This window comes from Ascidia mentula, chromosome 1 (genome assembly GCF_947561715.1).
Source record: "Ascidia mentula chromosome 1, kaAscMent1.1, whole genome shotgun sequence".
Taxonomy (NCBI): Eukaryota; Metazoa; Chordata; class Ascidiacea; order Phlebobranchia; family Ascidiidae; genus Ascidia; species Ascidia mentula.
Window position 1 is genome coordinate 8,143,863 of NC_138566.1, and position 25,328 is coordinate 8,169,190.

Sequence of the window (25,328 nt, forward strand, 5' to 3'; positions counted from 1 at the left end):
TTTTTTACCTAAAGCCACACACTGCTAGTAATTTGCCTCCGGAGTTTGCGTAACTTTCCGGTCAATAACAAAATCATTTTCTGTAGCGTCCCGTTATCCAAACAATAAACTTTAGTCAGTTTTAACGGGATGCGAGTCATTAAACGACAGCAAAAATTGACTTGGACAAGTTATAGCGTAAGCATGATTATAAGCACTGACGACTTTGGTCTTTAAATTTTTAAAACACCTCATTTTTTTTCACAAGTAAACGCAGCGACTGTTTTGATTTTTTAAGTATTTCACAAAATATTACGACTACATAGTTTATTACCAACGAGCACTTTAATGCGGTCGTAACATAATTGTTAAAACCAAATTATTCTTCTACTATTTTCTTTTCGGAACTAACCTTATTCTGGGCAAATTATATTGCACAACATTGACTCACGGTAATATTGACGACGTCGACGCTTCTCTCATAGTCAGCCGAGGACGATACACTGAACAATATGTTCACTGTCCCCGGTTCGGCTTCAACAATTTCCCGGCTCACATCGGGCGCCAGGCTGAGAATCTGTATGTCGAAAGTAGCAAGAATGGGGACGCCCCTTTGTAATGGATATTGCGTCCATGTAACTTTCACCGCGGCGTCGGTGATTTGGAAAATGTCGTACGAACATTGGACCAAAGCCTGTGTGGTTGAATTTGAATCAGTACAGCAAAAAACAGGATAAAGTCGCAAGTCATTTGGAAAATATGAACAAAAAATATTTCATTACCTTCTCCAATACAATGTTATTTGATGAATCCCAATCTTCGTTGCCGTAAGTCAGCAGCTCGGCAGCAACATACACCTGTCCGCAGTAAGCAAGGTCCACTGTCAAGATGCTTAAGGTGCATTTGCTTTCCACTGTAAGCACTCGTTGGGTTTCCGACCACTTCCATTTTGTGTTTACGAATACGTTCGAGGAAATGAAAAAAGAACGATAATAGATTGCTCCTGATAATGATATGGCCACAAGCTGTTTGTCGTTCGGCTCCAGTGAACTTTGGGTTTCCAATTCAGCATTTTTTGAGAGATACAACTGAATGGATGGCATCGAATCGGCAAAATAGTCCAAGGTCTGTAGAAGATTGTGATAAGAAAGTGGATGACAGTAACGTATATGCTTGGTCAAGCGGCTAGATTTTATGGTAACGAATAAATAATTATTTACAACGTGACAACAAAACGTCAGTATTAAATTTTGCGCGTTGTTAAATATAGTTACACAAGAAGCATAAAAGAATATTGTTGGCACCAAGTTGCTGATATCGCTGTCTGGATGTGGTCGTATTTCAGTTGTGACGGTGATTTGCAACTCGCCATCTTGCACGATCGGTTCCTCGTTTACATTCTTCAAGTAAAACATCACTGACGACGAGACATTGGATTTGCCAAGAGAAAAGTCAAACGGGACATTGCTGCATTTTGCCTGCGATAAACAGAAGTGACGTATTTAGCAATCAGATCAACACTTGACAACAACAAATATCTGCACATAACTGAGACAAAAAAATGCGAAAAGCTTTCTACAGACTAGTTTTCTAACATTACTGATTAGTCATTGCCCTGAAGTTATTGGAAGTTTCAAAAATTTTTTACACATCATGTGGCAAGTTTATTTAAGCTACATTTATATTCAGTGACTTTTCATTTACATTTTTAAAAATCAAACCCAAACGTTATGTACACATGCCTTTATAATTTGCATCTGTGTGTTATCCAACCACGATTCACTTTCACGGGATGACGTCACCATGCCGATGAAATACATGGTGTCGCGACACAGATACTGCGGAATGTACACGCGTGTGACAAGTTGAAAATAAAACGTTCCACCAAACAGCAATTGATGTTTGAGCTGCGAGGTTTGCGTGATACCCAGTCTATGAACTGAAAAGAGGTGTGTTTGACACAAGAAAATTTTTCTCGGCGATGTGTTTTCCGGTGTATTGTAGTTTACCTTCGGGTACCTCTACGAAGCTGTAAGGCCGCAGCACCCGTGTTTGAGAAATGAAAAAATTTAAATTTAATTCGAGTTTTCCGGTGGTCGTATTAGGTTGGATAGTGTGTCCAGCTGCGTTTCTCACTAATCCAGAAACCTTTGAAAAGATGATTCAAACTGAAAATTTTAGATGTGGGAGCAAGCAATTATCACCACCTTAGCAGAAACTGGAGCATTAGAAAAAACGAACTCCTGTCCAATTTCCAACGACATTTCCTCGAACGCGAATAAATTTCCCGGACATTTAATTACAACCGTCTCGCATCTAAACACACAAGCAACATACCTCTGTCGTTCGTTAACCTTTACAACAATGTTTAAATACCTAAATTAAACTTTATCCGAGTGAACCAAACACGTCAAACTTCGACCACAAGAAACAAAATACCTGACAGATCCATCTTCTGCAAAATTATCGATTCCTGGGGGCATTTTCCCGGATCCGAGCCTGACACAAATCAAGGTTTCGCTTCCGCAATACTTCAGTGCATGTTTTGGGTCCAGCAGAATTCCGTCAGCATCAGTGATACGGGATTCCGACACAAAACCACCTGAAGACTGTGACGTTTCCTCGTGGATAGCATGGACTCCAGAGGAAGGCGAGTACGGAAGGTAAACAACATTACTACAAAAATTTTATGGGTAAAACCGCCATTAGCGATGGACTTCACTAGGTGACTTATTGATAAAATTTCAACATATTCTGTTTAATATTTATATTCGTATGGGTACAAAAAAAACATTACAACTTTATTGGAGCCAAAATCTTTATACAGAAATTCTGTACATGTGAATATTTTATATGTTTATTTACCTGCTGACAAGGCTGCTGTCGGAACGTGATGAAAAGCAGAAATGGGGATCCACCCACTTCATGACGTCGTGTTGGTATATGGAGAAGTCAGAATTGCTGCTTGTTATATCAACGGTCAATTGAAAAGGACAAGACGTTGCAGTGGTCCAAGATTGACATTCCAATCGAAACTCTTTGACGGCAATACTTACTTTGTCTAATATCCGCCATACAATAAAAACAGCGTTTAAGATATTGGAAATGGAAACGAAAAGTGTTTTGTCACCGTTTGGTACAGAGAGTATAACGATTTTGTGACATATACAGCAGGCCTAAAACATGTATTAAACGCAAATTCAGCAACCAAGTAAAAATAAGTATTTTTTGGGTATAGCAGACGAGTGAGGAATGTGATTTACCGGAAAGACAAGCGATCGGCGAGTTGAGAGATGAGAGGAAAATTGTTTGTTGGTTGTTGTGATAAACGAGATCATTTAATTCGTCAGTTGGTTCAACCTCAAGCTGAGTGGAAAAATATGCAAAACTCAAATCAGGAAACATTTCCACCAACGCCACAGTTTTTTTCTTTAATTCAAGAGAATTTAAACGTTGACAGCTACATTACTACACCACCATCATTTTAATATTACGACTAAACACTAGTGTAAGCATATTTTTAATGATACCACAAGAGTGATGTTATCCGAATTGCACAAATTCGTTTCTCCGGTTGACAAACTTCGCCGGTAGGTGGCGTCCACGCGCACACTGTTGTCGTACATTGACAAGGAAGCTTTTCGCCTGAAATAAATAACATATGAAGGGTATCAAGGTCAATGATATCTCGTATATTTTCACTGCGGGAAGTAAAGTTCTGTGAAACTTGGACCATAGCGGATTTTATTTGTGCAAGTTACAAAAAGTCTCAAAACATACCTCGATCTCACAGTTGCCTCAAAATCAGAAACATCGCCTTGGACGGCATAATCTCTGTTATCCAAAAGGGCGCCTGATTCGTCTTGCCACATCAGATATAGAAAAACTGTATTAATACAAATTATAATTTTGCATATATTTTTTATGGATACGTTTTGCAAATGATTATGATGTTTGGAAACGAAGAAACATGAAAATAGCAGTTGTTGGATGGCATACGACTGGGGTTTTTAAATTAAACAATCAAAAACGCAAACCAAAAATACGGAAGAAAATGAGATAATAATAATGATTAAGTTGCAGACAGCGCCCACTGTTTCGACCTAACAGATATTCAGAAAACCAAACATATTTATCAACATTTTGTTTAGTAAAGGGACAGGAATAATATAACAGCAAGAGTTAGCACCTTTGTAGTGATTTCCGAACTCTGTGTAAAGTTTTATTGTACACTGTGGGTACATAGTACACCATAGATTAAACGACACGGATAATCCGTCGTTGCTGTCAAGCAGTAGATGCCCGGTTGACGTTATAGCAAAATCGGTCACGGCCAAAACGTCTGTTGAGAAGTATGTGGGGAAGTTTACCACGTTTGTCTAAGTGTTTTAGTTTAGAAACAAACCGTTTGCGCAACTTCTCATCACTCTCTGAACTCCGTAGTTGTTGTTGACGTCGACCTCCAAGAAACTGTCCTGTCCTGCCTACGCACAAATACAACAAAAACAAAATCGTTGATCCACAAATACTCACTCGCTTAAAAGGTCCCGTTACATCAACGAGCAATATACGGGGAAAAAGTAAACATGTTTTAACAAACATAAACAACAACGAAAAATATTCAAATAGTTGAACCAACTTACTTTCAAAATTGCATAAATCGGCCCACAGAAATCTGTCAGAGGGGCAGTGGTGGACAACGGGTAAACGTCATCAACAAAGTGACGCGTGATTTCGCCATTTGCCACCGCGCCCCCAACAGGGGACAAATACATCTCGGAAAATTGGTTCGACGTGTCGTCAGGAAAACCGGAGTTGGAAAACCAGAGTGACAAGCTTATAACATATTTGACCCATGGTAAATGTTAAAAAAAAATAGAACGTGACTGAGTTTTTTAAAAATACGCGACTCGGAAAATCGCTTTTGCTGTACAGCGGTTTGAACTGATGTATGAACAATCTGTCATTAACAGCGTTAATATTGATTTTGAACTTACCTATAAGAAATTGCAGTAACCGCGCCTTCAGCGGCACTACGTGCTACAATGTGTGACGTAATATGTGCCGAGCTCCCAATGATCGGAGAAATGGCGAAATGAGTGATCTCTATATCCTTCTTATCTATTGAAATGCGGTATTTTTAAATGGCTAAAGTCATTATTGTCAGACTTGGCGTTACTTACTAGAAACTTCCAGCGGCCGAAGCATCCCATCTACAGAACCTCCGAACCACTGAGTGGACAAATCTTTCGGCAAACCGTCTTCCAATAAAACAAAGGCGAAATAAAGATGAGGTTCCTTATTGTTCTGCAAGAAATGTTTCGCTCATACGTCGAGGTAAATACTACTTATTTGCTAACAGCTGGGATCACCAAACAATGGCCTGCCGGGTTTAGGCCCCACAACACAAAAACAATTTTTTAACACTACACTTCCCGATAAATCTCGTTTTTTTTCTGTACGTCACCACGCGACAAATTTGCTTTGCTTCTGCATTTCTGGCACCGTAATTATGAATTATTGCCTCATAATGCCCTTTACAAGGAGGTCATTTTCATAAAAATAATATTTTCTCGAACAGTTATCCGTTCACCGATCGGCACTGACCCACATATATATATAACTTAGGAGAAAAGTTTGGCGACCCCTGCTGGCCTATAGGAAAACAACCTCAATTTGGGAAATTGACTGTAAGCACAATAAACTGTCTGATAATAATGAGCACACAACACTTGGGTTTATCATTTTACACAAGTTGGTTTAGAAACACTCACCACGTAAGTTGCGAAATTTTCCCACTTCAAAACAATTTTGATTCCCGAAAAATGAACAGAACTATCTCGCTTTATAGAAATTCTGCTGACGTCTTTTGGCATTGTGATGTCACGCACGATTGAACAACGGCAAGTTACTGCACTGCAACTTGGCAACTGATTGTTCGCAGTCAGACATACCTAAAGTTTTGTGATCATTACAACCATCACTGGGGCCAAAGAAAAACGGCAAGATTTGTTGTACCTGCATGGATAGCAATTCACTCCGGATGTCTGAGTTGTAAATGTTGGTAAAGATTAAATCTATGTACAATGTTGTATCCACGTTCGACCAAATAGCGTCAACAGTGCCGATTTTCGGAAACCGGTACGATGCGTCGGAAATACTGGCAAATTCTAAAAAAATAGTACCAAAGTGAGAACTGAATTACACAAACTTCTGGACGTCGAGCATACAGCTACTTATTTGTTCACTATATTTTTTCATGATTTAATGTTTCGCTAGCTTTCGGATAGCACTAAAAATGCTGAAAATACCATCAATTTAAAAAAACACCTTACGACAAAATTTGCTTGCAAGCATAACGGAAAGTAAGCATATCATGCGTAAATAGGAAAAACAAAGGCTCGAAATATCTCTTACCTGTTTTGCAAAACACGTTAACAGCAATTTCAGTTGTCGCCATATCGACAGTTGGAGTTTTGAGTTTGCAAGCGTCGAGTAATTCCACGACATTCGCTGCCACTAATGACAACCGATCCCGGAGGTGTTTAAGCGACCACACCACGCTATCTGGAGGTTGTAGATTCGTCTCACCACAGGAACTTGTCATTAACTCAACCTCGTAAGGTGTGAGAGATGTCGTCCTTACACTGAAGTCAGCAACCGACCACCTGATGTTTGAGGACGAGTTGAAAGTTAGATGATCGCCATCTGTTAAGTGCAAAGATAGCGTTATTTAAACACGGTTTGTTGACGTGAAGTATTGGAAAGATAAAACCTGTTAAGTTAGGCGAAATAACCGTCTTTGGGAACCTGTTATCAACACGAAAAATGCACAAGAATTTGGTGACAGACGTTTGCAAGAGTCGAATAAAAAGTAACTTGGTAAATGGGTATATGCCGAAAGCTGACGTGTGTATCTATTACTGGCATCATTTCTAAATTATGGGGTTAAACAACTATAGTGATAACCTCACGATGCTGTTTGCTAAAATATAGACGAATACCTGAAAAGAAATAAAAAATAAAAAAAGGTTGACAAACCTGGCCAAAAAACATAGGGTGCAGTGGAAACGGAGCATCCGCCACACGATTGCAAAGTCCCATTTACAAACGATTGTATTCCATCCGTGTGTACATAACACACGTGATACCACATTCCTATGTCAAATTGAATTGTGATCTTGCGTTGTGAATCCTCAAGGTTGTCTTGCAGGTCGGAGCCGTACATAACCAAGATCAGGTCAAATTTCTGAAAAAGTCGAACTTGAAAGCAAACCGACATTACGAAAAGCAAATCTTAAACAAAGAATGAGATATTTTAGGATCATAGTAGGTAGTTGGCGTATTATAAAGTAAGAGTTTCGAGTAAAGTTACGTTTTGGCCATGGCGATTCGCGGAGAGAGTGAAATAGCGGTGCTCATCGTACAATATCACGCTGTCCTCAGATAAATGGTGAATATTAAACTCCAAACACATCGACCACAGATAACTTCGTGAGTTATTGACTCGGTTCAACTGCGCAGTCTGCAATCCATTCAAGTGAAGCTGCAACAAAACAACATTGGTAAATAAATAGTTGTAAACTGAAGTCAAGACAGTAATTTTTTTTTACTACATATATTAACTCGTGTAGTTTCATTGTATGTTTAATGCTATTGTAATATGTTGAACTAACGGCAAATATAAGTTTAAAAAAATCTTTCAAATGCCAAACAAAACACAAATATTACCAAAAAGTCTTTTTGATCGATAAACCGAAGATATGCGCTAAAATTTGCATTTGCACCGCATAGGTCGCTATTGGTTCGGATGGCATCTTTAACTGCATTTGTTACGTGCCCAACAACAGTTTGGTGGTTATATCCAATTCCGCAAGGTAGCGCCAGTGGGACAGTGTCTACCTGCAAACGAATACACTCATAGAAGTGAGAATTGGACCAACATCAGATATATAACAAATTAAACATAACAAACGTTTGTTCTGCTTTCAACTGTTGACTATTTATTGAAGAAAATGTAAAAATTTAACAGTCGAAAAAACTAATAGATTACACTTAACAATTATTCTGGTTTTAACCAAGCTTCGGTTACAAGTGGATGAGCTATAAGGATTGCATAAAACTCGGAAAAGATTTCATTTTCTTACTCAACGGTTTAAAGTAAACAGAACTGTAGGCTAAAGGACAGGAAATATATCAAAATGCGATGTGTGCTTACAAAAACTCTTGTGTCTTCGTGCGACAACTCGAAATCAACAACAAAGTCGGAAATGGAAACGAACGCAGACGGAAGAGCGACATCCAGCGAAACTTGGACGCTGGCCACAAACAAATCATCGTCATAATCGCTCAAGTAGTCGACACTGACCCACCGATTTTGCGGTTGAGTGTTTTTGTGGTCAATACCCAAGCTGTGTGCGGTCGCATGTAAACCGGTGTTGGTGGGAAACGAATCTGCACGAAAATAAAGTAAACATCCTGTTTTAATTTAATGTGAATAATTTCATGGGCAAAACCTTTTAAATATGCGATAATTGAAAAGTCTCATAGAAAGTTGATAACGTGTCGTATAGTGCCGTTGGTAACACGAAATTACAGGGACTTCTGCCGAAAACACAGCTTTCAATCAAAAACACAAACTTACCAGTCGACTGACATAGTATATTTGCCTTTGTCGAACATGAAGCTTCTACCCATACTCTGTCGACCGCATCGAGATAGACACAAACACCGAGGGTAGATGCGCTGTTTAAGGCCGCAGGTGTGTACGGCAGCGGCTGGGTGTCAGTGGTCACCCAATACAACTTTCCGTCATTACCATTGATAGTTGTTATGTCCAACCACACTCGGTGAACTGCAATCGCAGCCAAAACATAAGTGAGATGAGGTACAACGTAATAACTATTAATATAGTACATAAGGTGCCCTTATTGGTTTAGATCAGTGCTTCCCAACCAGTGGGTCGCGAAGCTATTTCAGGCGGGTCGCGAAGCATTTCTAAATGTTACAGTTTTCTATTAGATTGTGAAATTATTGCATTATCATTACGTAACAGTTATGCAACAATGTTTTTCATTCGTTTGGTCATATCTCATTGTGTGTCGCACAAAAAAACTTGCATTAAAAGTGTGTCGCGAACTGAAAAAGGTTGGGAAGCACTGGATTAGAAGATGGTGTGAAGGGCAGGGGTTCTTAAACCATAGGTTTTTTGGGTGGTCACAAAAGGAAAATACAACCTATGATTCATAATGAGACGTGCAATAATTTATTATCATTAACGTGTAGGCCATCACTCATCAAGTGGTCGCACTCAAACTTAGTTTTTAGGATTGGGTCGTTTAAGCTATGTAGTTGGGTGTGGCTACCTTTTGCTCTTCGGAGAAAGGATGAAATGCCATCTGAATAAATCTCTTCGGTTGGTAAAAACAACCTTGCACCAATCGTCTCACACGCTTCCTTTGCATCGGAAAATGTTGTCGTCGCGCGAGTTTCAAACGTGGCGAGTCTCAAACTTACACCTCCGAACTGGTACCAGTCTAAATTCATGACAGCAACGCAATGCCGTTTGTCACAACAAAACAAAAACGAACTAACCGTACAAAGAAGAGTCAAGTCGAGCAGACAACACGCGAAAGGAACTTTCATGTCGACCAGTTGTTTTCGTTACTTCGTTAAACTCTAAACTGCCCGATGAACTGGAAATGTTCCCAATTATGCGAAGGTTTAAAAGTTATGCGATTCAATCTGCAGTGTGGTAACTCTTACCTTTGCACATATACTGTATCGTTGCCTATCATTTTAAACGCGACTGAATCCGGAAGCCACTGGTTTCTGTCTAAAATGAAGCAACACGACGGAGAGGCACCACCTAGTGTTAACTTGTTTCCGGGCTGTTGGCCGCTTTCACCGCACACGTATTGTTCGTCAACCTCAGATAGCATCCACCAAAAAGCGGGCCGGTATTTTAAAGAAACAGCTTTTGATAACAGTGGACTTGTGCGCCAGTAAGGGCAACGTACGATGACAAATTGTGCACCTGCATTCATTGTATAAAAAAATATAAAAATAACGCAAGCTAACAAATGCGGTTCCCACCTATGGAGCTCTTGGAAAGGCTGAAAAGGCCGTTAGTGTACGACCACCGTTGGAGAATATCTTCGGTCGACGCCAGTTCCACAGTTTCTGAACAAAAGCAAGTATCTTTACACATCGTTACATGCAATATACAACGCCAAGAAAATGTGATGCAAGCAATTTTAATTACACACTCACCGTGATGTTGGCATGCAGCAATCACATAATAACACCACACAAGAGAAATCCATAATAGGAAAAATAACTCCATTACTGCACAGCACTAGACTTGCCGTCAGCAATCTACAGCTTGCCTTCAGTACACTGACTTGCTTTTGTGGCACAAAACTAACATTTCTAGCGATAACAGAGTCAATTGTGGCAGGGACATTATTTATTCATAAGACGAACAAAATTGTGGGTTAAACTACATTGTTTAGGAGATTAATCACCAAGCAACCAAGCTAGTGGCGAAAAGAAAAAGTGTCATACAAACCAAAAACCAACGACATCCCCACCGTCATGACGCGATAGGTCTTTTCAAGACGCAAAATGAGTTGTTAGCAACACTGAAACTTTCAACTTAATAGGTTTTAAAAGGAGATGAAACGTAACCAAAGTCCTCATAAAGTGTGGAGAAAGGTATTGTGCAAGGACAGTTTGCTTTCACACAACCAAACAACGAATTTAAGTTTGGTGAAGTTAACAACACGTTCACAAACAAGCCTTATTCGTCGAGCATTTCGACGCCGCCTCTCGCCTTTTTCTTTTTTCGTCCTTTATTCTTCTTTTTCTTTGGTTTCTTGGCGCTTGGGGGGTCGGGCGCGGGCTCGAACGTCATGGGCAGTCTCTTGCTCTCCACATAGGAAGGAAGTTGCTTGCTTGGGTCGAGTGGAATGTATGGGAATGTGTTTGCTGTTACGTGAACCCTTCTTCCTGGGTTGGCGTATTCTCTCTTAAGGTCATATATTACCCTGCACAAAATCACGCATAAATTTCGAAAATACGCAACGAAAATGACATTTCAAACTTATTTACGGTGAGAAACACATTGTTTTTTGCAGTGAAAACTGTATTTCAGGTTAACTCAACTCAAAAGAGCCCATCTGACAAAAATATTTGACAGGTTTGACGTTTAGGTTGTTATTTACCAGCCTTCATAAGGATAATGCGCGTAGTTCAACTACGATTGTCCATAAAAGTGCGAAAGAAGTCGAGCTGTCCGGGTTGGACCGATACACAAACAGAGGGAAGCTAGTTAACATGGTGATAAACGGACGGAAAAATATCTGCTCAACATCGTTAAGCGCCAATTCATGCTGTCCGCCCGTATAAATTCAAATCTTTTGCAAAAGCAAAACATGTTTGAAAAAGTTCATATACTCACGCTTTCTCCGGCGGGTCTCCCTTGCGCACCAAGATGTCTAAATGTTCGCTTTTGTGGGACAAGAGATAGTTGCCAGTGGGATAAACAACTGAATTTGAAAGTCGGTTGAATGCTTCATTCAACAACTTAGTAGCCTTGAATACGCTGCAAATAATAATGACTTGAAGTGAGAATTTAATGTACAACGCTAGAACGCCAGCTAAATTATAAACAGCATTCCAACTCTTGCGAAAAACTGGATATTTTTATGTTAATAAAACCTTACTTGAATCCAGTGGCAGTGAAAGTTTCCCTCAATGATTCCAAATCTCTCACAACGTCAGCGCTTACAAACTTTCTTTTCGAAGGATCGACATGACCTAACGAAAATAAGCTGTCTTTAAGAGCTGCAGACAGGGTGTACACATTGTTTCGACCTGTAAGGTCTCATCAGTGCAGTTGTCTTTAAATATGTTTGTCCTATCTACACGAAAACGTCAGGCGCCGAAGATAAACAGTTTTGAATACGATCTATTAGTTCTATAATTTCCTCCAACGTGTGGAAGCAACAAAGCTGGAGACAACTATCAAAATCTTTAAAATTAGAAGCGCCGTTTTGGGCAAAATTCTTGGATGAAATAAGCGCAAGAAAAAACATTTGCTTTCCTTGTTTTTGCTTTTTATCTTTGATCGTTGTCTCGACCAATCGTGTGTAAACTACAATACTCGACCAAAGCAAAAAAAGTTGTTTACATCTCAAGAGAACGACAGGTTGAGGTCGAAAGTGAAGGTCGACCCACTCACGACAAGACTCAAATGACGTCAGTTGTTCGTAGCCAAGTTCCGATTGATATTCCAGTTTTGTTCGCACCGCGACGAGACTTTTCACAGGATTCTAAAACAAACAGATTTTGCCAATAAAAGTTGGTCTAAATTTAAACAACATGAAAGCGGCATTACCATGGGACGTATTATGCTGCTGTATGAGTTTAGTAAATGTGGTGTCACTTGTGGTATGGTATTTAAGAGTGCCCCTCAATATGGTAGCCCGTTTCTGCTGGGGTTGTTTACGACAATACAATATAAATCGAACGTATAAACATTTTAAACACGAAATCATTATTGATCGCTTGCGTTTGTGTGAAAGTTTGAAAAACGACAATCTGATTTGGCAATTTTTTTTATTCCTTGTTACTGCCATCCAAAAAACGCTTGAAATATCACAGCAGTTTACCGTGTCTTTGTCGAGAATCAGATGACCATGATTAGTCCCTCGTATCAATACACGCTTGTCGCCAAACGACCAGAGGCTGTAAAATCGCGACTTTCCAGCTCTGCCATCGAGTGCCACCCGGTGGCTATTAAACATTGCAAATGAAAATTGCACAGAAAAAAATCAAAGGCATAGTGATTATAAATAAATAATTATATATTATTTCTGAATAAATTTTACTATGTAAGGTATTTGTTAAATTGACGGAATACACGATTTTTTTTCTGGTTTGTCTAAAAAGGTTAGAATGGTTGAATAAAAATTACCTTTTTTCAGACATTTGATGATGAATTTTTGTCGTCACGCTTTCCTGCATTTGACACTTCGATTTCTGTTCGTTCGCGGATTTCTGCATTCCCAAGATTTGTCCAAGGATATCAGGGTCGACAACAACCTGTTTGGATGACTTCGATGGTAATGGCGGATTGGGCTCGCTTGGCTTTCGTGTGGAGCGCGCCACATTTTTATCGCCGAGTGATTTTCGAGCAATTCGAGAATTTGCCACTGGTTTGGAACTCATTAAGTTTGCAGCGAGAGGATTTGGAAATGTTTCCATATTACGACCGCGGACAAATCTTTCTTGGGTTTCCATTTCCAACCCTGTACTTTCGGGTTCTTCCGTGTTCAACTTACTGCGCAGCTTGCTTAGAGTCAAGTCATCGTCGGAGGAATTTTCCACTTTAGGGTCCGCGTTTCCGTCAGAGTCGTCACTTTCAACACAAACGCGCTTTCGTTTCGTTTTCCGACCCGAACCTTTCGTGTCCGTATGTTTCCGAACACGTGACTCACGTTTGCGTTTGCGCGTTTCCCTCTTAGAACTGGAAATCGAACTTTCGTCTCCTTTGGTTGAGGAGGATCTGGTTATTCGCTTCGTGGGAGAAAGTAAGGGGGAACCACCGTCTTCGTCCCGAGTTGATGACGCGACTGCGTTTATTTTCCGCTCGAACACCGGGTCTGACGTCACGCCGTAGGTGATTGAATCTTGTGATGAGTTGGAAGTCTCCGGCTTGTCGTCGTCCGTAGCAACAGTGGGTGAAGTAACTTGCTTTGGGGTGTTCACACTCTCCGAGGATTCTTTTGTATAACGCATGAAATATGATTTAATTCGATTTGAATATCACAGGGGTTATTCTGACACGGAGTTTATGTTTTTATTCTGTGTAAAACGGGACTGCTACATCCTATAATATTTAAAATCTATAATTTTTAGTTAACTTTCTTTGATCTTGAAATTGTTTTTTTTCCATGGACATATTTTTTGCTACCGATAAGTTCAATAAAGCAATCAGAATTACCGTTCAACGCAGGTGTTTTACTTGACCACTGCAAGGATGTCAAGCCGGTTATGGAAGGGTGCTTCGGTCGCAGATTCAGAAACGAAGTAACTTTTTCCTCATTGCTGAAAGATTTCTTCCAAATATCGGATTTTACGTTTTCAATCTTTCCCTGAAAGGAAACGAAACACAGTTCAAATATCCACACACCCTAAGTTTTTCCGATAATTTTCCACCAGACTTAACTGTTTTCAGTTTTTTCGCTTGTGCTGCATTGGGCGTTGATATTTTCTGTTCCGAGCTGGATTTTTTAACTTTGGCAGATTTTTTCGTTTTCAGGTCACTTGACCCATCGATTTGTGGCAGTGATTCGTCGAATGTTTCATCATCGATAATCAACTCGTTCGTGTCAGTGTCTGAAGTGGGTGTGGGACTTGCGCCCATTTGAGCTGAAAACAAGGATATGACAATTTAAATTGGTTTTGTGTTTTTCACAGGCAAACGTGAGATTTTTTAAATGCTTTAGAACAGGACTTCGCGAGCATTTCTCTCGCCACCCCTGTCAATTGATTAAAGTTTTCCGCGGTTATTCGTGATTGACAGTCATCAAATTTGTATGTTTTTATCAAAAATCAGCAAATTTAATTAAATGGATGAAATACATCACTGGCCCATATATATAGTAACCATAGTGGGTCTAAAGGGATTTTTGTTTTTTGTTAAATCGTACAGTTAAATGTTGTATTTCGTGTGCCATTGATCAACTCTTAGTCAACCACAAAATTTGTGTGCAAACCCCCATGGGGTCGCAAACCACAGAAAAAGTACAGATATTTACATGTGTTGTTTAATTGTTGTTACATAGCGTGGTGCAAACCACAGTGGAAAACCCGCTACCTTTGCAATTGATCAACATATGTAATGATGTAAATATCGCTACTTTTTGAGTGGCTTACCTGGAGTCTCGTCCTTCGGACGAACTCTTATGGGTGATGACTTAGTCTGGCTTTCTGGGTTCTTTGCCACTTCATCACTGTCACTACTATGACTAAATTCACTTGTACTTTTGCTTTTTGGTTGTTCATCATCAAAAGAGTTCTCAGGGACTTTTTCAGTACTAGAGCTTAAAGGAGAATCACACAAAGTTTTATTATTAATAATGTTGAACACAACTAATTACATTGGTAAAATAATTTAGGTTAATATGACCAATTTTATACCTGTGAAGAAACACTGTGATGAGGATTACAGTAAAAAACATTCTCTGGTTTACAGTTTTTATATATTTTAAATTTATTGAAAAAAGGTACACGAACATTATTAGACTTTTCGGTGTAGTGAACTTAACTACAACATGGTACAATGAAAGTCAACATTACCCAGCATCAAGATTTTGTGGAAGAGCTTCATCAGGTTGTGGTACACGAAGTGGTTTGACCTCAGGTGTCATTTTAACAAGTGGAGTCTCAACTGTGTTGTATAAAGATAAGTGAATTATCCAACATACAAGAAAGAAGAACTAAAACCTGATGATTTACTGCTGGATGAGAGGTGATACTTGACTGCTTTTTTGAAATAGATTTCATTCATTTCCCTTGCGTTTAGACTCTTGCTGGGTAGAGGTTTTTCAATATAAGACACATACTTAGTTTCTCCGTCGATATCTAATCAGAACAGAGAAAATTTTAATTGGTTTAACTAGTTGGAAATAAAAAAATTATAATCAAAGAAATTGGATCACTTACAAATAACTAAAGTGGACAATACATTTTATATTGATTTTGTAAAGCAAGAAACTGATCACAAAAATAAAATTTGAATGAAAAAATTCTTCTTTCAGTAGTAATGTAGTCGATCCCAAACACGTAACAAAAAAAAAATTGCATCACTGGGCAAATGCAATTTTTAACACACAGGTTTCACCAGTACCTGAAAATTCCTCCACTGTCATAGGTACTTCCCATTCATTTTTGTACGGTGGCAAATTGCTGGCCAACATACAAAGACTACTAAGGCAAATGACAATGTCAGGCTTCCACTTTGGTACAAGCCTAAGTTAAGCAAATAAAACAAATAAGCAAATTGCAATTGCTATAGAAAATGCAAGTCCACCTACTTCTTGATTTCAGGATCAAGGCCCAATGTCAAGCGTTCCTGCACTCCTTCATAGCTTGAATGTCTGAATTGGCAAATTTTGTCACCACATTCAGGAAGGTGCAAATTTATTTCCTTCTGAAGAAAAGAAACAACAAAATAATGGTTTTCAGGAAGTCTAGGTATTTGCCTTCAATAAGTTTTCCTTTAAAAGTTTCACATGTATATGCAATGATGGAAGTGGTAGGTGGCGCTTAACTTAGGTTAGGCGTAGAGTACATCAGTGAACGTCACTTCAAAGTTTATCGAGTGTTTTAGGCAATTATGCTTTTCTGTTACTATCTTCAACAATATAATCTTCTTAGTCATTCCTTCCAATCAAAATATACTTTAAGCCTCGTGAATCCAAACAATATATGTTACAGAGTTAAAATTACAATCTAAGAGTGTCGAACAGAGACTAGTTAAGTTAGAAGAAAATCAGACTAGAATGACCAAACCCAGACTGTAACATAAGCATGCCAGAGCAGAGGAAATATTACATAAAAATCTGTATGAAACAAGTTGTAAATTATGAATACCTGCATTAATGCCACATGTAAGCATTTTGGAACAGGATCTGTGATAAACGGAATACATGATATTGGGAAGGTGTCTCGGTAGCTGTATTTTTGAACGTATTTATCCAATCTTTTTTGAGCAATTGACATAAATTTCTAAACATAGAACTTGATGTCACACAAACAAAACATTTTTGGAGGCAAGATACCTTCACATATTCCTGTACTTGCTGGCCAACATAGTCATAATGACCCGGGTTTTCTAATGCAACTCGAAGTGCATATTTTCCAAATTCCTCCTGCTCGGATGCTACTTTAGTTGCAATTTTTTGCAATGACGTCGGTAAACTCTGGTAAATTTAAAGTTTTTGAATAAGACATTTTGTTATCGTTCTAACAACAAAAAAACTTACCGGACGAAATGAGCCCGTTTTTCTGTACTTCAAATATGTTTCATGTTCAGACCTTGTTAACTTAGAAATCTTGATAGGATGTTGGGGCTGTTTTGATTTTGGTGAAGTATCTTTCTTTGATTCTTCAGGATTTGCATCCATTAAAATTGAAGCAAAGTCAAATCCAATCTATAAATTTTTTTAGTTACCTCCTTGATTTTATTGAAAGTAAGGTAATCTAAACCTCACCATAAATGAAATTACATGGGTATATGCATATTTACAGTGCTGAATTTTTTTAACAAAAACATGCATTACAAACCGTCTCCAATAGACTTGGATTTGCATATTTACTGCATTCTAATGATTGGTTGTAATTAGGACGATCAATGTCTAAGTTATCAAAGCATTTCCTCACTGCTTCATTCCATTTAAAGTTCTCCATCTGATCAAAAATAAGTCAACATGTAAAGTGTACAGTAGACCCATACATGTAAAGTACGTTAACATTGGTTAAATAAAAAGCTTTTTGCAATAGTACATGAAACACTATGGATGTTGAGCTACAACAATATGTAAGATGTCATGCTGCATACATGGTTTAAACAGTTACAAATACATACTAGCATGAATTTTAAGTTAGACGTATGAATGACATTACTTTGTCCACTGCAGTATTAACTGTCAGAATCCCCGTTGATAAATTGACAGCAAACAAATCATGTCATAAACCTATTTATGTAGATGTTTTTAAATTGAACCTTGTGGCGCATTGGTCTCTGAAAAAAGGTCAAATGTTTGCAAAATCTACAAACAATCAATGCGTGTTGTGATGCAGGGGCTGTCCCCAATGGAATAGTGGAAAATCCGTTCCCTTGAAGAAAAAAAAAAAAAAAACACAAAATATGTCCACAATCAAATTTGTTTTGAATACCAATATCCAATTATGATATTTGAAAAACAAAAACAAATGTGCAATTGTCAGTTGAGTGTAGTTTGCATTCAAATTTCGCAATATCAGTAGCTGGTGCACCAGAGTGACAGATCTGAGACTGACAAGGCGTCAACGTCATTATCAATTAACGTCATTGTTCCTGTAGCACATGTCGCGGACAAACCATCGTAACTTGTTGCAAGGCAATTTAAATATTACATTGTACATTGTTTGACGTAATGATCTGTCAAAGAGGCGGTCAATTTAAGCTATATTTTCGCAAAATCTTCCTGGGTTACCTGGATTTTCTTCCATACGCAAATTTCGTTATCATTTTAATTTCAAACTTCAAAGATTGCAAAGTTGTAAGGATACATAGACTGTTGTTTCACAAAAAAAAATAAATATTATCACCAATAAATGCCGCAGGTATCAAAAAAGTTGCCTAATAGAACCAGATTTAGACAGAATAAAAAGCTGATCCAATAACGTTTTCAGTCCTGCACCCAGTCGTGGCACTTATTGCTGGTACACATATGGTGTAGGTCACGTATAATAAGTCCCTCGTTGAATATAACTATATAGACTCCAAGTTTTTATAATAGCCTTTCCTATAATACCGTAATCATGTGAATAAAAAACGGGACCTGCTTTTTTGTTTTTTTATTTGCTTTATTTGCTTGATCGGAAGTTTATGAAAAGGTTTTCGCAAAATTTATATTTTAAGAAGATTTTACAAAATTAAAAAAAACGTTTTAAACGAGCATGACTCGCGCACCTTCGGGCTGGAATCCTACTACGATCTACTATTTTACTTCGATAGATTGAATTTTACTTCGAAAGACAAATGATAAACGGTTTAAAGTTCGTTGGAGTATTTTTAAACTCGATCGACAGTGCGAGTGCTAAACGCAAAAATAAAACAATGCGGATTAAATAAAAAAGTTGCATGTGAGACATTTTTCAAGTCGTGTCAGCATCTAATATCACCAAGTTATTGACGACCAGTTTTATTACAGCTAGCTCATGGAGCTAGAGAATCATGCTCAACATACCTCTACTAAAAACAATACTATTTAATTAATGTATTTAAAGTGTATTTAAGTAAAAAAAGTTATTGATTTTGAATAACTTGTAGGTTTGGAATCAAAAGACCTTAATTTGACATGAAACAACGTTGGAAATTATCGGTAAAATCACCTTTCTTTAAATATTTTGCTGCACAAATTACAGAAACAGTAATAGAACAAGAAAAAGACAGTCTTAACAGAAACGCAGTGGGGGGCGATCTACACAAATACATATAAAACTACGCACTTTCAGCAACAAGGCGAAGCTGAACTAAAAAATGAGAACAAAAACCGGTAAAAATGCAAAGCAAAATGTAACATAGGAACACTCACAACGGATTTACTCATAATTCTGAGGACAAAAGATACTGGCACATTTACATGTTTCTTATAATGTTTCTTTGTCCTCGAAGTGTACCAATCTCCTGTAATAGCTATAATTGTAAAGATAAATTGTTGGGAACTTTGTGTTGTTTCACTAGCACTCATTATAAATGCGTTAATACTTCGACGCCACCTAGTTGTTATTTAAACATAGAAGGCTGAGATAAATCATGTTTTGGAAATTCTGACTAAAAAAGGAAATTTCTGAAAGAGTTTTTACACCGACTAACACATTCACACGAATGTAATGTGAGTAAAGTTGCGTAACTACATCTCGAAATGTAAATCGTCATAGATTTTGGCTGTTCATGCGAATCGAAAACTGCGGAAATATAAGAAAGTAGCTTCGGAAAGATTGAAGAACAGTAAAACGCGTTCCAAGAGACAAGAAAATAGACGATTACACAAGGCACAAATTTGTGTAGTATTTGACAGCGCAGACATTCAAAATAGAAAAACGTAACCGCAAATCAATATTCGCTTACAGAATTTACAGCTTTATCTCTTCTTGGCGAACGATGTGGTTAGTGGGGATCACTGTATTCTTGGTAAAGTTCGAATCGTCGTGGGATTTCTGTCCAGTTATGGACACCCCGGAAGATTTGCGTCTAAATACGAAACGTAAACTAAATTTACAAATACATGTTGCAGATTTACAACGCTTTGTCGAATCAGGTAAAAGTTTGCAAAAACTTCCAGGTTACCTGGATTTTCTTCCTGGCGCATATTCTACCCCACTTCTGCTTCCCAAACTTGGTCGGAAAGATCGAGTCCGCCCAACTGCGTTTCGCCATCGTTTGCGGAAGTTGGTGCCGAGAAATGTGTACAGGAAGGGGTTCAGAGCGCTAAAGACGTGAAAAAAACGACGTGTTTGGTAAAAAAATCACCAAATAACAAGTGATTTACCTGCTAAGGTAGGCTAAAACCAACGTCGATTTGCGCAACAATCCACACATGGAAAGATTCAGTTGACTGCCGGCAACACGTGACAACATGAAAGAATGGTAAGGAAGCCAGCACACAACAAACACCAAAACCAGGCCGGTAACCATGCGAGTCACTCTCTTTCTTGTATTGTTCGATTTCTGCGACTTTGTGCCTGTTAGAAACGGTTTGCTGTCAAAAAACGAATTTTTTCCATACTTGGTCTGGGACATTATTGTTACTCACCTACAGACATCGGTTCGTAAATTTTTTTGATGATTGCTGCATAACACGCGCAAATTACGAGCAAGGGAAGGACGAACGCAACCACAAAGTTGCATACAATCCATTGCATTAGCTCGTAGTGACCAACCAGAGAGCATGCCCCTGCGACTTCTAAAATATCCGTGCTGCGAAAGTTCAAGAATAATTTCCACACCCGTCAAAAACCGGAAAATAACTTTCCAAACAATCTACTTACTATCCCCCCATCACCGTTGTTCCATTTTCACTCCTAAAATCACAAAATGATTATTTATATTTGATCTGACACGTGATTCTAAAGGAAAATTGCAAACATGAATATTAAATGTTTGTACTTACTCGTAATCCTCATCATAATCTCCCGAGTAATCTGTGTAGTTGTAATCAAATGTGGAGTAATCGTTAGCCACGGGTCCTAAATACAAAACGCTGTTTCTGTTTCAATCGCATGATATATACAGGTATACAGTTATATGTCGAGTGAACTGACGCATGTGAAAAACATTATGTACAGTTAGTTACATTATAGAGATAACAGTAGTGATTCGTACCTTCGCCGAAGCTGAGCTTACATTTACAATCTTCAACTTTTGCGTAAATTAATACGATCAACACAGCCAAAAATCCTGCTCCCCAAACTGCCGCACTGATGATATTTACAGCTTGACGAGTTCTAAATTTTTGAAACTTTGCACTCATGGCATGATTGATGGCAAAGTACCGATCGATCGACATGACAGTCAGGAAAAGTATAGACGCGTAGTAGTTCAACATCCTAAAAATGTTAAGAGGAATAAATATTGAACTAAAACAAAACAAAAATTTAGTAAATTGTTGTCTTCACAATTTCCAAAAAGTGTTCGTGTTTGTTTTGTACTGAAATGCAATCTATTGCAGCGGTCGGCGGAGAAAATTCGGAAAAGTAGGGAATTTTTATGATGTCTTTCAGGCCATTTCGAATTTCGGGTTTTGTCCACACTTTTTCGGCGATTGGGCAGAAAGATAATTACATTATTTTTGTAAAGACCACCGAACAGCGTTTTGCATATAATTAAGTTCCTTCCCAAGCTTGCAAAGAATCATAACAAAAAGTCCATATGAGTTAAGACGGCATGATATAGAATGGCTCCCCACCTTATACTTTCGGTGATTTTGCACCATGCTTCGCCGTAAGTCCATTGTCCAGCGATTGCAGTCCTCGTTTCAAATGGAAGTATGAATAGAAATAGGAAGTCGGCCGCAGCAAGTTGCACCACGTAAACATTCGTGACTGTCTTTTGATACTCCCTAAACATAACAATAAACGTTAGCAAATTACCTCAACAAGAAAGAAATCAAACCAATCTTACCGCAGTATGACTATGATGTAAATAACCACAAAATTGGCTACAAGGCCAACAGCTGCAATAAAGATCAACATTATAGGAAAGATAAAAGAAGATGACGTTGAAGTGCACTCAACAACGTCAGCTGGGCCTGTGTCGTCATCTAAAAACAATAAATGACATTTGACTTGTACAGTTGCATTGAAATTAAAACAAACGGCATTGTTAAAGTTTGTGGCAAAGGTGGCAGTGCTTGTAAAATAAAAAAATAACATCCCCTCTAACATAATGTTCACCATATACTTCTAATGTATGCTGTTGTATAAGGCTATCAACAGGACAATTAAGACCTAATGACAGTGCTATCGTCTTAAAGGGTAGCGCACCAAGGCAAGTAAAGCCTCCGCACCTTTGCTAGTTAAAACAATTCTAATGTCGTTCAGTAGTTTCTCATAAGCTTCCGTATCATTTCTTATGATGACTAATAATGATGTGCGTTTCTACACCCACGCGTTTGTAAACGGGTCATAGATAAATCAGCAAATATTAGCTCGAGCGCAAATATAGTTAAGAAAGTTGGCAATAGTTGCTCTATACAACTTACCCATAGTAGAAGCATTATCCATTCCCCCAAGACCGGACATTTCGTAAGTCCCCTCTGTCATCATTACACATACGCAGATTGTGAGCATGAACACAGTTTCTACGAACAAAAAAGTTGTTTTTCACGAATAGCCTTGTGCTTTATTATGCTCTCTCGACAGCGAGACTCCTGCACAGTCGGGAGCCCATACATACAAAGCGCTCCAGCTAGGCAACAATTATAATTCAGATTAGCTGTTGAGTGCACTGTTGTGCAATTTTAGAATGGAGCCACAATTTTTATCCATATAACCTACTCGAATGCGCATTTGAAATGCCAACCATTGGCCAGCACAGATGAGCGTAAAAATTGAACTGAGTTCTGCCACAAAATACAACCTCTATGCGCTTCACTTCCTGACAAGATGCATGTTATTGCAAGATTCTTTTTCACGCTGCCCCGGAAAATGATGCGAAATGGCGTCTGCAGGAAGACGTGACGGCACCCAACGCATAAACAACACAAAGTGAAGGGAAAATTTCTCCGATTTCAGGAGACGTGGATGATGGTTGAATGGCCAACACTGAATGGCACGTCGCGATTCGTTTCCTGTTATATACGATCGTTTGAAATGAGGCGCATAACATGCTATTGGTTGTTATTCAACATCCATGGATTAGTTTGTGTGTTGAGTACATTACACTTGGAACAAATGTGCCAAGTGGGGTAATCAACTGCTTACAAAGGCATTATTCACTTTCGTTCCCTGCTGCTGCGTAGACGTTTACGCAAAAAATATGCACAATTTTGCATAAAATTTAAAACAGCCTTATGATGACGAAACTGTTTTCTTCGGGTCCATTGAGGTCAAATGAACGCAATATTTTTTGGGTTTTTGGGAGAAAGAACCCGTGCCGAAGTTTCTTTATCTGCGACGACAAATTACTTAATACCGCGTGCCTTAGGTGCGCATAAGCTACACGTTATCATTAACAAATGTTTGTCGAGCACATTTCGAGGACAAACATCTGCTTCAACAAAGGAGGTGTGGTGTTGGAGGTTTTTCAATATAACTTGATGCTTCAACTGTACGCAAGACACAACAGTAGTAACAGTCGCCGAAGAATCAGGAACATCGCTAAAATGAATCACAGTTTGCTTTTGATCGCGATGCTTTTCATTCCGGTTCTAAGGGTTCGTACGTTTTTTTGTCTTATTGTTATGTAATAAATGTAGATTTACTTTTATATTCAGAAGGCCTGGAAATATTTTTATTGCTGGCTTAAGCTTCCTGTGAAAAATTATAACCAGAATAGTTTGTTTTAGGTAGTTGATACCATTTCGCACGTACAAATTGCCGACCTATTTCTTCTGTAGGGTTTTCCGCAACACAAAGGAACTGCTGAATCCTCAGAATTAATAGCGATAATGTGAGTGTTGATTCTAACCTAATTCTTATAAACGTGTACGGTCGCAAATGTTTCATATACGTTTCCCGGCAGAAAACAAGATTCGAAGGAATCCCTCACACCCATAGAACAAGTGGAAGCATCCAAAATAAACTCGATTATGAGCTCTCTACCAAGAAGTCCACAACAGCAGAAAAGTCGAAGCTTACCTTACTGCACGGCCGTTGGAAGTTGGTGCAATGTTTCAGCCGACTGTTGTGGATACCCGGAAGTCGTATGCGCGTAAGTAACAGCTACTATACACAGACGCCATTGCTCGGAAGCTAAACTGTGGTTATGTATTTGCAGGATATATGTGAGTGGTACGAGCTGGGCTACGTTGTGTGCCCCTCGTTTCATATTTGAGCAGAAATAAATGCCGCAAAACAACTTTTCTTGTGTTTTTCCCAACGCAAATTGACGAACAGCCACAGGTTTACAAAATATGTGTCGTGGTGAAATAGATCTTAGTCTCTATTCGTTCTTAAAACCAAACGTACATCACGCCGAAAAATGGACCAAGAAACAAATGGACAAAATTTCAGTCCCATATACCTGGTGTACAACTTTGCATTGCACAAGAACAAATTGAGAACGATTGATTGTTTCAATCCGTGTAAAATTACCCAATTAAATTTGACCAACTTCAACTATAAGTCGTCTTGAGTGCATAAATTGCGAATTAGGTCGCTAGGAGGTGAAAACGTGCTTGGTTGCACCCAATCACCTTCGCAACGCATCCGCTCGTGCTTACGTCACACCGTGGGTCCATTGATTCGGCAAACCAAGCGCATGTTTCGTTTAGTACGACATCGCCTTAAGCACGAACGCACTTCCGTCATTGAATGGTGCGCTTCAATAGAACGCAATTCATTGATGCAATAAACATTTGCCTTTTATGGGTGGTCAACTGGAGCTACTTGCTATAGAAAATGTACTCTAAATTGTTATGTCAATGGATATCACACTGGTAACCGTTTCAAAAGTAATTTGACAACATTTCTGTATCCACTTGCAATTGTGAAATCAATTATATGAAATATTGTGTTTGTTAATAGTTCCATGATATAGGAACGGTTTAACGCAGATAGCATTTTTTTAACGCAGAATAGCATTTTTGCGACCGCAAAGGCGGCAGATATTTACAACATTTAAACAAGGTATGTAAATGATCGCGTAGCTCTCCATAAAGCTGCGAGACTGGACTAAGACAAATTGAACAGCCTGTTTTTTCGCATTTTTAAACGAGGGCCAATAAGTTGTTATTAATGTGCGGTCCTCCCGGACTGGTAGCGGTTCGTTGTGTTTGGGGACTAATGGTTTCATCCTATTTAATATAAACAGATGGTTGCCTGTGGAGACCTTTTACAGAAGTTAACTTTTT

The 25,328-nt window shown here is 38.6% G+C and overlaps 2 protein-coding genes across 2 annotated transcripts; both read right to left on the reverse strand.

Annotated features, from left to right (window-relative positions):
- Window positions 1–10,439: 10,439 nt before the first annotated feature.
- On the reverse strand, window positions 10,440–17,801 carry LOC145905961 (uncharacterized). The gene is made up of 18 exons (XM_082993302.1): window positions 17,674–17,801; window positions 17,335–17,457; window positions 17,034–17,201; window positions 16,830–16,970; window positions 16,642–16,776; window positions 16,083–16,198; window positions 15,896–16,017; window positions 15,493–15,630; window positions 15,346–15,436; window positions 14,923–15,089; window positions 14,213–14,415; window positions 13,988–14,138; window positions 12,959–13,766; window positions 12,654–12,777; window positions 12,173–12,314; window positions 11,706–11,799; window positions 11,441–11,584; window positions 10,440–11,027 (listed from the first exon to the last, which is right to left on the reverse strand). Exons 2-18 carry the CDS (start codon window positions 17,455–17,457, stop codon window positions 10,781–10,783), a joined length of 3,114 nt encoding a protein of 1,037 aa, XP_082849428.1. The 5' UTR covers window positions 17,674–17,801; the 3' UTR covers window positions 10,440–10,780.
- A 1,068-nt stretch (window positions 17,802–18,869) lies between these two features.
- LOC145902874 (somatostatin receptor type 2-like) lies at window positions 18,870–22,941 on the reverse strand. The gene is made up of 11 exons (XM_082990967.1): window positions 22,895–22,941; window positions 22,518–22,616; window positions 21,938–22,076; window positions 21,723–21,875; window positions 21,140–21,363; window positions 20,928–21,003; window positions 20,806–20,838; window positions 20,571–20,734; window positions 20,307–20,499; window positions 20,105–20,245; window positions 18,870–20,008 (listed from the first exon to the last, which is right to left on the reverse strand). Exons 2-11 carry the CDS (start codon window positions 22,603–22,605, stop codon window positions 19,891–19,893), a joined length of 1,329 nt encoding a protein of 442 aa, XP_082847093.1. The 5' UTR covers window positions 22,606–22,616; window positions 22,895–22,941; the 3' UTR covers window positions 18,870–19,890.
- Window positions 22,942–25,328: the final 2,387 nt, after the last annotated feature.

Bases quoted from the DNA above. Each gene is read 5' to 3' on its own strand.
- LOC145905961 (XM_082993302.1), bottom strand. From the start codon at position 17,457: ATGGAGAACTTTAAATGGAATGAAGCAGTGAGGAAATGCTTTGATAAC. The intron at 15,090-15,345 runs GTAATGTTGACT...TTCTCCTTTAAG, and splicing joins CCACAAAATCTTGATGCTGG to CTCTAGTACTGAAAAAGTCC. The intron at 14,416-14,922 runs GTAAGCCACTCA...CCTTGTTTTCAG, and splicing joins TCCGAAGGACGAGACTCCAG to CTCAAATGGGCGCAAGTCCC.
- LOC145902874 (XM_082990967.1), bottom strand. From the start codon at position 22,605: ATGCTCACAATCTGCGTATGTGTAATGATGACAGAGGGGACTTACGAA. The intron at 22,077-22,517 runs GTAAGTTGTATA...TATTGTTTTTAG, and splicing joins GGATAATGCTTCTACTATGG to ATGACGACACAGGCCCAGCT. The intron at 20,735-20,805 runs GTAAGTAGATTG...GAACTTTCGCAG, and splicing joins ACAACGGTGATGGGGGGATA to CACGGATATTTTAGAAGTCG.